This window comes from Cinclus cinclus, chromosome Z, assembly GCF_963662255.1.
Source record: "Cinclus cinclus chromosome Z, bCinCin1.1, whole genome shotgun sequence".
Classification (NCBI taxonomy): Eukaryota; Metazoa; Chordata; class Aves; order Passeriformes; family Cinclidae; genus Cinclus; species Cinclus cinclus.
In genome coordinates, this window is record NC_085084.1 from 62,573,738 (window position 1) to 62,589,236 (window position 15,499).

The 15,499-nt window shown below is 37.5% G+C and overlaps 1 protein-coding gene across 1 annotated transcript in view; it reads right to left on the reverse strand.

Moving 5' to 3' along the window:
* ARSB (arylsulfatase B) overlaps nt 1-15,499 on the reverse strand; it is a 68,707-nt gene that overhangs the window by 30,154 nt on the left and 23,054 nt on the right. The window contains exon 5 of the mRNA XM_062513957.1: nt 7,449-7,692. Within this exon, the coding sequence (XP_062369941.1) occupies nt 7,449-7,692 (244 nt within the window). The remainder of the gene's footprint in view (nt 1-7,448; nt 7,693-15,499) is intronic.

The window sequence follows — 15,499 nt, forward strand, 5'->3', positions numbered from 1 at the left end:
AAACCACCACAAAAACGTTTTTTTTTCCCAAATGTGGGTGAAAGGTTAATTCCCCACCCCCAGTGTCTATAGTACTCACATTCTTAATTAAAGAATGGTTGGCCTTATTTAAACAAATTTTATCTAAGATTTAATAAACTCTGTCTCTATATGCTCCATTGATAGCTGTGTTCATGTGTGCCTTTCACCATCTGTTCATAGGTAATAGTAACAAGAACCAGTTAGCAAAAGTTAAACTAGGATTCAAATTTATAGCCTGTGATTGACTGTGCAATAACTGCCTGGGAAGGTTTTCTTTCAATTTCTGAGCTGTATCTACATTTTCCAGAATATTTTAAAAGACAGAAACCAACAGAGTTATGCTAAATAATCCAGTATCTTCCACCAGAGTCAAATACAGAAGAATTAGGTAACTTACTCCCATTTATTTCTCATCCTTATAGATTCAATACTCATACAGTGCCACTCAGCACTCACAGTGCTGAGCGACCAGCAGGGCAGGGAGGGGATTCTGCCCCTCTGCTCTGCTCTGCTCTGCTGAGACCCCACCTGCAGTGCTGCACCCAGCTCTGGGGTCCCAGCACAGCAAGGACATGGACCTGCTGGAGGGAGTCCAGAGGAGGGCACCAAGATGATCCAAGAATTGGAGCACCTCCCTTTCTGGACAGGCTGAGAGTTGTGTTTGTTCAGCCTGGAGAAGAGAGGGCTTTGGGCAACCCTCATAGCAGCCTTTCAGTACTTCATGAGGGCCTACAAGAAAGATGGGGACAGATGTGTTAGTAAGGCCTGTTGTGACAGGATAAGTGGTGGTGATGGTTTTAAACCAAAAGAGAATAGATTCAGACTAGATAAAAGAAGATTTTTACAATGAGAGCGGTGAAGAACTGGGACAGGTTGCCCAGAGAGGTAGATGATCCATCCCTGGAAACATTCAAGGTCGGGGAACAGGGAGTAGAGAAACCTGATCTAGTTGAAGATGTCCCTAAGGCATGAGGGTTGGCCTAGATGACATTTAAAGATGTCATGACTAGATCACATGACTTTCAACCAGCCTATTCTATATTCCATATGAGTCTATGATGATACCAAGTGTATTCATAGTGTTCAAGCAGACTGAAGGTAAATTCCATTTTAAAATTTAACATGGACAGTGAATATTACATACTAAACATGGCTATTTACATTACAGCTGATAGAACACCAAAAAAATAAAGATTATACTTGTAGTAATATAAGTTTTTCATGCAGCAGTTGCCATTATAATTGAATCCATTTTTGTTCTGGTAGACAATACTGTTGTTAGTACCTCGGACCTGATTTATATGTAATCATGAGATATATTCCCATAGAGCTACTACATGATACAGCACTGCTTTTCAGTTTGAGTGATACTCCAGTAATTCTTGTTGTACAGAGAATGGATGTTCATAACCAGCATGTATCACAAAACAATCACCAAAGAATTTGGCCCTGTGTGTTGAAAAAAACATCTGTCTCACAGAAAAAGACAACAGGAAAACAGAAACATTCTGGGGACAACAGATAGGAAATTCATGCCTGTAACAGTGATCTGTTTTCCTGGAAGTGCCTTAACTCTGCCCTCCTTCCCATTTACAAAACTTCACAGAGACACAGACTCAACTACAGATTCACCTTGGCAGATGTTCTGCAAGGGTATTTTGCAACAGGAATACAGTCTAGCCAGGAGAGCTACAATAACAAAGCAATAATATTCCCTAGGGAAACCTGCCTTTGCATTTTAATATCTGCCTGTGTAGCCATATCTTACAACTCTCTAATTTTAGAAAACTTATTTTTAGACTTCATTTTCCTCATACGTCACCCTCCCCCTAAAGGTAAGGAACTTTTTATATTGTCTGGTTATTATTCTACCCTGTCAGATGGTGAAATAATTAAGATGTGTCTTAATTATTTAATTAAGCAGTTAAAAGCTAGTGTTTTTTCAAATCAGTCCTCTATGTAAGAATAGTTTAATGAAAGCATGTGGCCTAACTTCAGTGTCGGTATGAGAATCAGCTAGTTCATTCTTCTGATTTGCAAAGTTCTTAAAACATACAGAAATTCCTTAAAAAAAACATACATTATTCCTTAGTGAGCAGAAACAAAGATCTACATGCAATCATTCACTTTTGTTGTTAAATAGCCAGAAGGCGTCCTTGGAAAGGAATCCAAGGTTTTTCAGGGTGTGTTTGTCTTGCACATTCTCAGTGTCACTAAGCAAAATCTGAGCCTTTATAACTTTGTCATATTCCTCTGGGTCTTATTTTTAACGTTTTCTTAAAATGACTTTATTTCAGATATGCTGGAAATAAACATATTCTCAGCTTTAGACTGCTCTTTATCCTATGTTAATTTATACCACAACAATGAAATTTTCTTTAAACAGGTGCTTGATTCCTAAAACAAATGTACCCATTCAGTACAGAAGACTTCAAGTTGATCTTACTTAATTTACTACACCAAATCAGTTGTGATATTTCAACAGTATAAAAATATAAAAGTGAAACTTGCTCTACAAAATATCTAAGTAAAACTTTAAACTCTCTGCTTAATAATATTTGCAAAATAATAGTTATTTGTACTGTATTTTACCATGAATCTCTTAGTGCCTATCATACTGCTTCATGTTGTCTACCATTCCATTTTCCTGTTAATGCAAAGTAAAATACTTTCTCTGAGCATGGACACACTAGATATGCAGTGCTGAAAATCAAGATGCATCAAAAAATGTATCAACCAAAGAAAAACTTTTTTCCAAGTGTCTTTATTTCAATAGAATAGGAAGCATCCAGAGAACAGATGTTTCTAAAAATGCACCTGCCAATTGTGATACTTGCTTGGAAATACATAGTACAACTTAGACTCCTTTACTGGTTGCATTTTAGTATTGTTCTTGCTATTCTCAACAACTATTTTTGTAAAATATATCAGTGTTATTATCACTTTATTTTCAGAAATAATTTGTAATATGTACATGTTTTATTGCTATATTGTAGTCGTACCCATGATAATCTAAGACAAGAGAAAAGGGAAATCTACTATGTTGTTTTTGGGGTTTTTTATGAACCTTTATAAAATGTTGATACCTGAGACTGGAAATATGTGATGCTTATTCAAAAATGGGTTGACACAGTGATACTATGCTATGCTATTTTCAAAAAGAAGCTAAACGCATCAAAGAGGAAGTTAAATTTAATTTCAAAGGTACTTGGAGGAAAATAAAAATGATGTAGTACTGGTTTAATTACATGCTGCAACAAAATTTTGCATAGAAAAATAGTCCAAGATTTAGAGAGAAAGACTGGTAAAATCTGGATGTATCACACAGAATATATCACACAGAATCACTGCCTTGGAAGAGACCTTCAGGTTCATCGAGTCTTAACACCAACTAAACCATGACACTGAGTGCCACATCCAATCTTTTTTTAAACACATCCAGGGATGGTGACTGCACCACGTCCATGGGCAGACAATTCCAATACTTTATAACTGTTTCCATAAAACCTTTTTCCTAATATCCAACCTATATTTCCTTTGGTGCTGCTTAAGACTGTGTCCTCTTGTTCTGTCAGTTGCTGCCTGGTGAAAGAGACCAGAGCCACCTTTCAGGGAGCTGTAGAGAGCGACAAGATCACCCCTGAGTCTCTTTTTCTCCAAGCTGAACAACCCCAGCTCCCTCAGTCATTCCTTACAGGGCTTGTTTTCCAAGCCCCTCACCTTGTTCCCTCCTCTGGATGTGCTCATCTGAGTGTGGAGACATCAGGAACACAGGAGCAGGGAAGGAGCTCTTGTAAGCCCACATCAATGACAATCCAGCCTAGCATGTCAGCAAAGTCCCAGCACATCGAGGCCAGTTCCACTGAACACAGACATCTGGAGACAAAGCAGTGATGGCCCCTGGGGACTCACAGAGGTGGTGCAGGACACAGATGCAGCATCAAAATGACTAAAGCAGGCATAACTAGAACCTGTGCACAGTTACCAACTAAGGAAGAGCAGAGAAGAAGCTTGGAGAACTTCACACCTGGCATCCCTGGACTTGGCACCACAGCAACAGCTGCTGGACCCATTATGTGTTCACAGACATCAGGGTGTCAGGATGCCAGGTGGAAGGCTTGAAATCCTCTGCCCCTGTGGCTGGCTGGGCAGACTTCCTAGACACACCTCTGAGTGGGCAAGACTGTCAGGCTGTAAGAGTGTGAGCAAAACCTGATATATTTCAATTTCTATTTTAAATAAAATCACATTCCTCTTTTATTATGTCTTTCATTGACACAGTGTTGAAATAGTAATGGGTCAACAGAGAGATCTGGAAAGAGCAGACAAGCTTTTGAGTTAAAATCTTTGTCAAAGAGCTTTTAAATACCATGCAATTTTTTTACCTAAGAGTTCAAACAGTGAGAACACAAACATTGTGCTTCCTCGGTTTCATGACAGAAACTTAAGAGTATAGCTAACCAAAAAGAATGCAAAAGAAGGTATTTTTGTCTACAAGATGTGTGCTCCTGAACATGATCTCTTCCTGCCATTTCCTCCTAAATGTCTTCTGGCTCTTCAGGCCAGAATTAAGTACAAGAAAGGAAGTATGAAGGGAACACTAATGTGATTCTCAGCACTTCTTTGTACTACAAGAACTTAATATTAATTGGTGTCATGTTAATGTGATTCCTAATTTGGACTACCAGTCATTTAAAGTCATGATAGAAAGTCCATCTTGGTCTAGAATTTCAGAATTTATACTCAGCATTTAAAAATTCATGGTTAATTTCTGTGAATTGTATACACATTCATATTTGTATAGTTATTACATTTATACATAGTTATTTTCAGTAGTATAGGATCTATTATAAATTATTACACTCTATTACTATATTTTATATTATTACATAAATGTCACATTAAGAACTAGTTTTAAAATACTTCTAAATCTATTTCAGATATCACTGAAATAGATTCAATGTTTTTTGACTTCTGAGAACATCTGCACCACGCCATATATTTTGAATAGCTAAATCAAGTTTACAAATTTTTCCTTTTGATTAGACACATATGAACCAGCAAGCTCAGGACTAAAATGTTCCCCATCCCCAAAGAAAAATCACAAGAAGTTTATGCATCTATTTATATTAGACCTTATTTAAAAAAAAGATATGGTACACAGTTATGAATTTTCTTTTTTTCAAATGAATTAGAACCTTAGCAAGTTATAATTTCACTCACTATGAGCCATTTGGTCCCAGAGAAACAGGATATTTGAACTTTCCATCAGATATCACCAAAAGGGCACAGTGCCTTCATTGTTTGCTATCCAATATTCAACTGACCTTTTGAATTATGGTCATGAAATTTAATACACTCATTTATCCTGATTACATGGGAAAAGCATGTGAAATTTGACATTTTGGCTGCGAGGTCAACCAAGGAAAAGCCTAACATTTAGAAAACCTGACTTGTCCAGACAGAGGCCCTCTCTTTGATATACCCAAAAACACTGGTAGTCACCTGTTCCCTGGCAATGCCAGTAAACATTGCATTCAATCCCTTTACAAAGACAGAAATGCAAATGTCAGCAGCGTGCTGGCACAGCTGTATCTAACCTTCCCAACAACTCTCCTGCTGAAGTAACCTGATCTGAGAAGATGAATCTTTTGCAAAAATACATGGCTGAAATTGAACCTGAAGTAGTCAGGAATTCTAATGGTAGCTGGATGAAAAGTCTAGTTTAGGTGTACCCTGGATCTTGCTGATGCTAAGCTTCCCGGAACACTGACAAGTAAAACATTTTACTTTTTCTGGCTGGATGGGAGTCTCCATTCTCTCCATTCCTTCCTGACAGTTAATGATCCCTGGCCTCAATTTTACATATTGTTATCTTCTTCCACTTGGAAAAGAGCTATATAGTACACCTGGGCACAAGGCCATGAGCTTCCTGTAAACTCCAGCTACTACAGAAAACCACCCCTTAGCTCTTCAGAAGTACAGGCAGCAGTAATTATTAAATCAAGTTTACCAGCTTCAAACAGGTAATGCTAGAGGTACAGACAAAACAACTCCAAACTCAAGACATGGGGTTTAGTTCCAGGGAGGTGTAGTGGGTGGGTTTGGCTTTGCTTTTTGTTTTTCACTCCAAGATCCATATAGATGGATCCATGGATGGGTACATGGGTTCAAATCTGCCTACTATAACTCTCAATTTCTCATCTCAGTCCCTAACCCAGACAGCACTCCTACTCATGCTTGTTTAGGAATTGCTTTTAACTCTTGCACAGTCTAGGACACTAAGAGTCACAAAATAAAAAAGGGGACAAAAGGTGGTAACACACATAACATGGTAGAGTCTACTAGCTTTAAAAATGGAACAAAGGCTACCAAAAGAAACAGAACACTAATCCTCAACTGAAAAGTTTGTAGGAAGTAGAATTGTTAGTACTTTTTAGTCTGCTTTAGCATTATTGAACTTTCCTTCCTAAATTATTCTTATGTGAATTCAACTATATTCAAAGACCTACTAAAATAAATAACTTTTGCAGAGACAGACAACTTGATTTAGCCCTATGAATGAACACAGTTAATGCAACACACAAAAGCAAGAAAGAAAGGAATTTAAACCACACAACTTTTGCAACTCTAAAGGTTGGTCCCAGAACTTTCAAGTTCTGCAAAAACTAAGGTTACTTTGTAATTCTTTTTAGTGCTATAAAAGAACATGGAAATAACCCAGCTGGAGGTACGCTGCTTCTTTTTTCCCAGTCATCTAAGCATGTCCGCACTGTGCTTTTGAGTATTTCAGCTTTCTTGAATCAGTCACAACATCATGACCTTCAGGAACCTTCAGGCCAGATACACTTTTGTACTTGATCTCAAATGCTTTTCAAGGCACAGGACAGCATGACGTGGGTCTATGCAAATGGCAACACTGTGAGCCAACCTGACAAGTCCCATACTGAGCTAACAAACCATCAAAGTGAAATCTGTGTTCAGTGAATTTAATGTCTGAACACATTTCCCACATGTCCAATTCCAGATGCATACTGCAGAGACATCTGACTGAACTCTGTAGAGAGAAGGGTTTGGTCCATAAAATTTACTAACTTATACTCCATACTGTGCAAAATCAGTTAACATACTTCGGGATCACAGAATGTTCTTGATGAAGTATACCATGCTTCTGAGCTGTTGTGTTCATACTGAGAAATTCAAAATACCAAGTTAAAGCTGTATGGAGGCTTTGCATCTGCAACCAGGACTAATTTGCAGCCTGGATAATTCTCTCATAGACAGCATAATTAACTGCATTTATACCTTCCCTTTTTTATGGGAAAGGAACAGGTAATATTTCCCTTCCCATTCCAGTTCTGTTTTCTGGGCTGATTAAATTCTTCTCATACCAGAACAATGACCTGGTGATTTGACATGAAAGTTACCTGATAGTGCTCCAAACATCAAAGCCATCCAAAGGCTTAGTGCCATTGGTATGTCCTCCAGCAAGGTGCACCAGTGTTGGCAGCCAGTCAGAGATATGGATGAGTTCATGACTTTCTACACCTTTTTGTTTCAGCAAAGGACTTGCAACAAAGCCTACGCCTCTCACTCCTCCTTCCCAGAGGGTCCATTTTCTCCCTCTCAGAGGCCAATTATTCCCCCCTGCTAAAGTTTGTCCTCCGTTATCTGAAAAACAAACAAACAAAAATAATTCTTGGTAAGAAAGAAACAGAACAATCCTCCCCACAACACCTATTCATCCATTTGAAAAAATATTTTCACAATACAGGTGCATCAGTCACACGAGCACTTGCATACTGCTGTCAGGTGTCCGTATAATGTCAAACATTCAGGGACAAGTAATTGTTGGAGTTTGGTTCTTTCCCTTTTCCCTTTGTGGAATTTTCCCCATTGTCATGCTAAGATACCTGTTGACTGGGCCCTGGTGACAAGGGGGGAGGGGAGGGAAGAGGGAAACCCCTCGATATCCAAACATCCAGAAGAGCAGACAGAAGGCTCTGGCTCGGCCCATTTCCCCCGCGGAGTTCGGATGAGAAGGACGATCGGTGCCTCAGCCCCATCCCTGCCATCCCAGCGCCAGGAGCCATCCTCACTGCTGTCAGACCCTGCCCTGCTGCCTTCTCGCTGTAACCTGCCACCATCCAGCACTCTGCTGAGCACCAGGACCGACACCGTGAGAGGAGAGCTCTCTCTCCATCTCTCTCTCTCTCCCTGGGACTGCGCTGCCATCACCCCCAGCCCTCCTGCAGCTCTGCGGGACCCGCCCGCCCCCAGCACCAGGAACTGCAGCTCAGGGAAAAGGTGCCTGCAGCCAGAAAAACACTGGGACTGAGTTACTGTTCTGTTTGTGGGTAATTTCATAGCTGTTGTTGTTCTTGTTTGTCTTGTTAGTGATACTAGTAAAGAACTGTTATTCCTATCCCCATATCTTTGCCTGAAAGCTCCCTTAATTTCAAAATTATAATAATTTGTAGAGAGGAGAGATCACACTTTTTCATTTCAAAGGGAGGCTTCTGCCTTTCTTAGCAAACACCTGTCTTTCAAACTAGAACAGTAACAAACACATGTCACATTTTAACACCTACAAATAACATCAAAGAAAAATTATCACTAGGCAGAAATTATACCCTACTAGAAGAAAGTAATTTAGAAAGTCTTTACAAAGGAATGACTTCTGACCATGATTCAAAACACCATTTAAGTATCCAAAGCCTTCAGAATCAGACTTAAAAAATTTAATTTCAACTAATTTAAAGACCAAAAGAAGAGCTGCTATCAATGTCGTCATTAGTACTCAGAATACACTGGTTTCCAAAGCAGTATAACACGCTTAAAATGGAAACCTGTTATTCTGGTCTCAGGACAATACTCATACACCTAGTTTAAAAGCAGGGTTTTTTTCAGATTTTTAGGCAGCTTCACTGATATATAAGGTGAGAAAAAACAGGGTTTCCTTCTCCTTGGGCAGAATGAGACAGCCCTAAAAAATTAATTTAAACTAGCTAACATAACCGAAGTGATTCAGAAATTGAATTTATTTGATGAGAATAACATATAAGATGGTTACAGAAAAAGCTGAATCACCACAACTACAGAAATATCTGCATGAATTAGAGATGGCTCATGGAATGTCTTCCTTTTTAACTCTCTCTGACCAAGCTTCCATGCTTAGGATAAAATCCAGATTGTTGAAGTTAACAGTAAAGATTCTTTGAACTTACTTTCAGTACTGTTATACAGTTGTTCTTCAAACCTACTGTCATGTTCTCAGAAGAGTCATTGCTGACAATGGTGTTAAGCATAATTTCCTTCTATTTTAATGAGGTTAAAATTATTTCAAATTGCATCACTGACATTCAGTGTAATTTGACAGGTTCATACTGTATTTTTTTATTAAAAAAACATGAACTTGAGGGAAAAACAAGAAGTCCAACACCTTACAGAGCTTTACTGTAACCAGAACAAAATCCTTCTGGTTGACAAGATTTCAAGAAGCACTTGGGCACATAGTGTGATCCTGGGGGATAGTCCTGTGCAGGGCCACGAGTTGGACTCAGTGGTTCCTGTAGGTCCCTTCCAAATCCCTTTCAACTCAGCTTATTCTGTAATTCTGTGTTTAATTAGGGATCAATGCAAACCCCCAAATCTTTCTGCTGCACACAGAAGACCACTTTTCTTCTACTAAGGAGTATACCACAGATATCTGTGAAGACTTTGAAAGGTAGAAGCCTAAGTTAAATGAAGCACTTGGTAAAAATAGAATTATTTGAAGAGTTAAATGTCCTGTGGCCCCACTAGCTTGCAGTTGGGTTGCCCATGTTCCTGCATTTTTGGATTAAAAAGAAATTAATCCAGAGTGCTACCATTATTTCTTGCACAACCATGTTGAGCTCCGAGATCTAAGAACTTAAAGCAGTTGCTGGTTACAACAAAAATTTTTGAAAGCTATGTCAAACCAGTTTGGCAATCAGTTTCAACAATTCCTTCTAATCATAATGTAAACAGGAATTCCTGTCAGAGATACTCATGGGACAGAGTTTTCAGCAGCTTTTAAGCTTTGGTTAGAATAAAAGGCATCTTATCCACATTGTATTAGTGCACAATTTGGACATACAGAGGAATCAGAACTTAAATATGTCCATATCAGTTTAATAGCAGCACATGAGGGTTTCCTAAGTCCTGATTATCAGCAACAACGTAGCAAGGAAATTATAGAAGGAGGTGGTATGTATTTCTGAAGAATAGTGAGAGATAAGTGTGCACTTCTCAGTTACAGTAAAATCTTTATTATACTTACTTTTTCCTTGCTTTCTGTAAAAAACATTCACATTCTGCCAGTTTCACTACACATTAACTTTCCTGATAAAAGGAGTCTATTTAACATATATCCTGAAAAAACTTGTGTCTTGTATCAGCATTGAGAATAGTACATTAAGTTTATAAGAAAGAGGGGAAAAATTGTGTTTTGATGGCTGATCTGATATGCAAATGAAAAATATTTGACATATGAAACAAGGCTCACCCCCCTCATTTGACTTCTCATTCTTGCATTGCTAGAACATTATTTTTTCCTTACAGGAATTTATGTTCAAGGGGTACTTCCTGCATAATTTCTTGACTGAGTTATCAAGAAAGTGTTGAAGGAGGGAAAAGGATGGTTTCTGTTTTGATTATCAAGGTTTGTTTCCTTTCTGGGTAGGCAGAACATAACTGATGTGTCACTAGCAGCTTGCATGTAAGCAACACTTTCCACGCAGTCTGAAATGTTACTGAGGACTTCAAATACTTAAAATTTGTTAAAGATGAGTTGGTTACATAATAATGAAAGACCCTAATGGGATCTATATCAATAAAATATTAAGCTAACCACTAAGTATTAAAGGGAGAGAGGGAATAAACAAGAAGCCACTGACAGAAAGTCCACTCAGGACTGTAACTACTGCTCTGGTCCTGGTATTGCCTCCAGGAGTATGTCTGGACAGCAAGAGACAAAACGGGCACCAGCTGTGTATGTGAGTGTTCAGGTGCATTTCCCCTAAATCAAGAGCTGTGGATGTATATACTAATGCTAAAAGCTTGCATGGGTTCAGAAAGCCACTGAAGAAGTTAAAGTTGAAAAATGTATGTAACTCCTGTATGAAAACACATCACCTCAGTTGCAGGAGCTTCTTCAGCCACAAACTACTGAAGATTTGCATGTTTTCACAAAAGTTTCCTAGACATGTGCCACCAAGAATTGCCATATTGAGGGGCTGCCTCGCCAGACAGATCCTCCATCTGCGGAAGCACAACCATTCACATTTTCTCCCAAGTAAGTTTTTCCTTACTAATTCCTTATTTTACTCAAGTATCTCAAACATGGAACAAATTCCAAAGTCCATGTGGAAAATCATGGTAGTTTAAAACACACACTTAAAATCCACTTAGGTGCGAGACAAATGGAATCATTGCTCCTTCATCTTCTACACTGGCTTCATATCCAATTCTAAATCCATTTCAAAACAATAGTTTCTGAACTATTTAATCACACATTTTTGTAACTGCTTCTCTCCATGACTTATCCTGTCTTATATCAGAAGACAGTCTCCAGAGCAAAGCTTTTGGAATCAAGCTACTGACAGCTCATGGGCCTGATTTGTAATATTGCTTAGTATTAAACTTTCAGCCTTGCTACTTCAGCTGAAAACACAAGCCTCCCCCAGGCATGATACTTCATTATCTCTTTGCTGGAGAAAATCATAAAATATTACTTTCATTAAAAATACTGAAATGGTGTGGAAAATGTAGTGAGTGTATGTTTCTTATCTGTAAGAATAATTTTTGCAATTACATCTACGTAATTTAGACTACAGCAGTACCTACAACACACTAGGGTTATTAAACAATCATTAAACTAAACAGGTCTTGTCCCTAAAGAAAGGATGAAAGGGGAGAGAAAAAGGCAGTATCTAGAAATTATGTCACTTGGCATAAGCATTACCTAACCAATTTATGCAGCTTTGTTTGCTTTCTTAAATGGAAGCATCACACATTTTAAAAGAACTTTATTCCTTGCTCGGCTTGGCTTGCTTTGAGAGACGTTTAGCTGCTGTTATTTCTCAGAGCATTAATCACTCTCATTATGTATTATTTTAAGGAGGGGGGTACCTAGATGCTTTATTTCCATTCTCACGGAATTTTCTTCTACAAGGTGAAATTTGTGGCAACAAATGAGAGAATATGGGGAAGAGACAGTCTCACTAATACAAGAATGGGCTGAAACAGAATTTGTAGCAGGCGCCACCAGCAAAAATGAGAAAATGCACAGTGCATATATGCTGGCTAAACGACAAAACAAGAGAATAAAGGAGAGCAACGGAAGCATTCTGGCCACTTTAAAAGGTAGTTTCCATCAAAGCTGAATCAACACCAGCCTCGATGGAACAAGTTGAAACAACAGAAATATGTTGCAAAGTACCTCCATTCCAAAACAATTTGGGTGCAAATAGGACATACTTTTGACACAGAAACTCAGAAAATACAACCTATTCTTAAAATGCAGGTGATTTCCTTTCAAACTACTGTGGTTCTCTTATTAAAAATAAAACAGAGGAAGGTTTATTTTTTAAAATATACTTAATAAAAACTTTTCAACATAAGAAAAATAGATGCAAAGTAAAACTTGTGTGTCTTGAATACACAATGCAACTTTAAAAATGGAGGCAAATATTCTCACAAACATCTGCTTTTGCAATTAATATTCATTGTCATATACACAAGAAAGACTTTAATTTGCTAAATCTGTAATTTCTAAACTGTAAGAAAAGTTTTGCAGGAGTTTTTAAGGGAATCAATAAACAAAACTAAACAGGGAGGCCCTTCTGTTTCTCCCAAATACTTCTCTGAAGAGTTGCCAGCTGCCAAACATTTTGACATAGCACAGTGTATATATACAGTGATGTGGGATGTATGTAACTAGCAAGCAGTTTAACGACTAAAACTTCTTTGAAGAATAGATGGACAATAAAAACCAGCAATAAAGCAATTCTGAGAGCAGTAACTAGTGAAGCATAGATTCAAGGCTTCGGGTGCACTCACTTTCTTACAAAATTACCCTGGCACTGAAGCAACAGTCTGCTTTGCACTATGATGATAACCACTGGAAATAGATGCTCAGAACTGTGGGGAAAGCTTCATTTGGAATTTGTACCTCACTAGACATTCGAAAGCAAAAAAAAAAAAAAAGGTAAAAGTGTTGATTTAAGAACAAACACTGACAAATGTCCTTCCCAGGACCATAAATATCTCTTGTATGCATGCATTCATTGCCAAGAAAAATTCACAGAAGTTACTGAAGTCAGGGGCAATATTACCAGCATTAATAGATTTGTTAAAACTTTAAGTATCAGAGATCACTTCTCTGAGAAATTCAGTTTAGACTGATAAATTGAAAGTTATTTTTAGGAAAATAAATTAAATGGAAACTAGTACTATAATACTGTGAAAGGCCAGCTCTCTAATAAAGCAAGCGTAATCTCCCCCAGTTGTTCGCAATAAAAAAAATCTATTATTGTCTATGCAGTGGAATAAAAAACTCTTTAAAATAGCTATAAAGAGACCTTTATATTTTATTTTTTGGATAGTGAGCAAAACACTATAATAAGAGTTTCCAAAGACCACCTAAGTATAGTATAGACAACATCATAGCTTTTCTACCATGTGGACCAAGCAACTTCCTCCTGTGACTTCTACTGCCTGCACATGCTATCTTAGCAGCTTTGATCACTATCCTGCCTCACATTAATGGTTTAGAATAGAGGTACTATTTTCTCTGCAAATAGGTCAGTAATTAGACTTCATTTAAAGAAATTTCTTGCTGTTTTTTTTTTGGCAAGTCTTAGATAGGGCTTATGTGTGTCAATTAAAAATGGTAAATAGTACATTAAAACTTTTTGCCTTCCCCCCCGGCCCCCAAAAGAAACAACGTGTCTTCTTGTACAGCTACCTATTTTGTTCAAACAGACCAGGCCTTGTTTCAATTACACTACAGAAAAGTGAATTTTATTTTTCTTCCTGACAGAGCATACATTTTTGTCTCCCTTGTGACTATTCAGGTTGCTGCATTCTTCTTTCAACCACAACTGAGCTACACCCCACAGTCCTGTTGATGTGCCTGGCAAATTGTTCTAGACAAGCTCTTCCGAGAGGGCTTCCTGGAATTTCTCCAAAGGTTCATCCAGGACTGTATTTGGTGCTGTTTTTAAGCACCTTTCCTCCAGCTTTTCTCTTCAGTTTGCATTTTCTTAGTTCAAGTAATAAAGAACTACCCTAAATCTCCTTACAAGAGAAAAAAAATCAGTCTTGCTCACTATTTGATGTAGACAGTACTTCACAAACATACTCATCTTTTACGTAAACTGCCTTTAACTTCTATTTGTTCTACACCTTCTGTTCTGCTGAGAAGATATGTGTGTTTAAGTCTGTGATACATATTTTACAACCTTGATTACAGTATCAGAACTGTAATTTTAAGTATATATCCTAATAATCTTAATTCTCAAGATAAGTTTAACTGTGGGTTTTTTGGCATTTGTAGAGCACAGAGTGACATGGCAAATCTTTATAACAGTAACTTTAGAAAATATAATAGTAATTAATTAATTTCTACAAGAAAAATATCAATCAAGGAACGAAAGTTCTCTTTCAGCATAGCAATTCAATAGGGTAAGTATTTCTGAACTGGTTTTCTCTGTATACGTCAGAGCACAACAAATTCTGAATAAATAAACTTTAGCAGTAATTTAAAGAAGACCAAAAGTGCTTGATATCACACACAGACTCTCACACAAAATTAAACATGTTAAATGTTTTATGTTAATGAGGTTTACAAATGTAAATACATCTTGAATACCTATATTTGTTTCTTGAAATAGCTATTCAAAAGTTTAATACATCTGTATGTATATAACTCATATACCTGCAGAGCAAGAAAAAACCAACCAGCATTTAGGAGTTGACTGACTAGGAACCAGTCAAAAACAAACAAACAAACAAAAACAAAACAAAACAAACAAAAAAATAAAGAGAATGTGCAATGACGTGCTGGGTGCCAAGAAAATCTTTGCCTATGAAAACACTTTTCTATCCTATTCAGGACACAACCCAAATAAATAATTTGAAATAATAAATCCGCAAGAGCAAAGAAAGAAGAAAACTTTAAGTATATAGGATTATATAAATAAAATTAGATATCATGAATCAATTCAGTATTTGTTTATCATGTACTTATGATTACTTTGACCAACCATTAGAGTCTTTAAAGATCTAGTATAACATTCTGGCTATCAATACCCAGTTCTCCTTTTTCCTGAAAACAGTTACAAAACACTTGCCAAATAGTCCTTATGTAACTACAGTACTTTTCAAATCCAACACTGATATACCCCAGCTCTTTTTTCTGTTTTCCACCTGTACTTTGGCTCCTAGTTTTTTG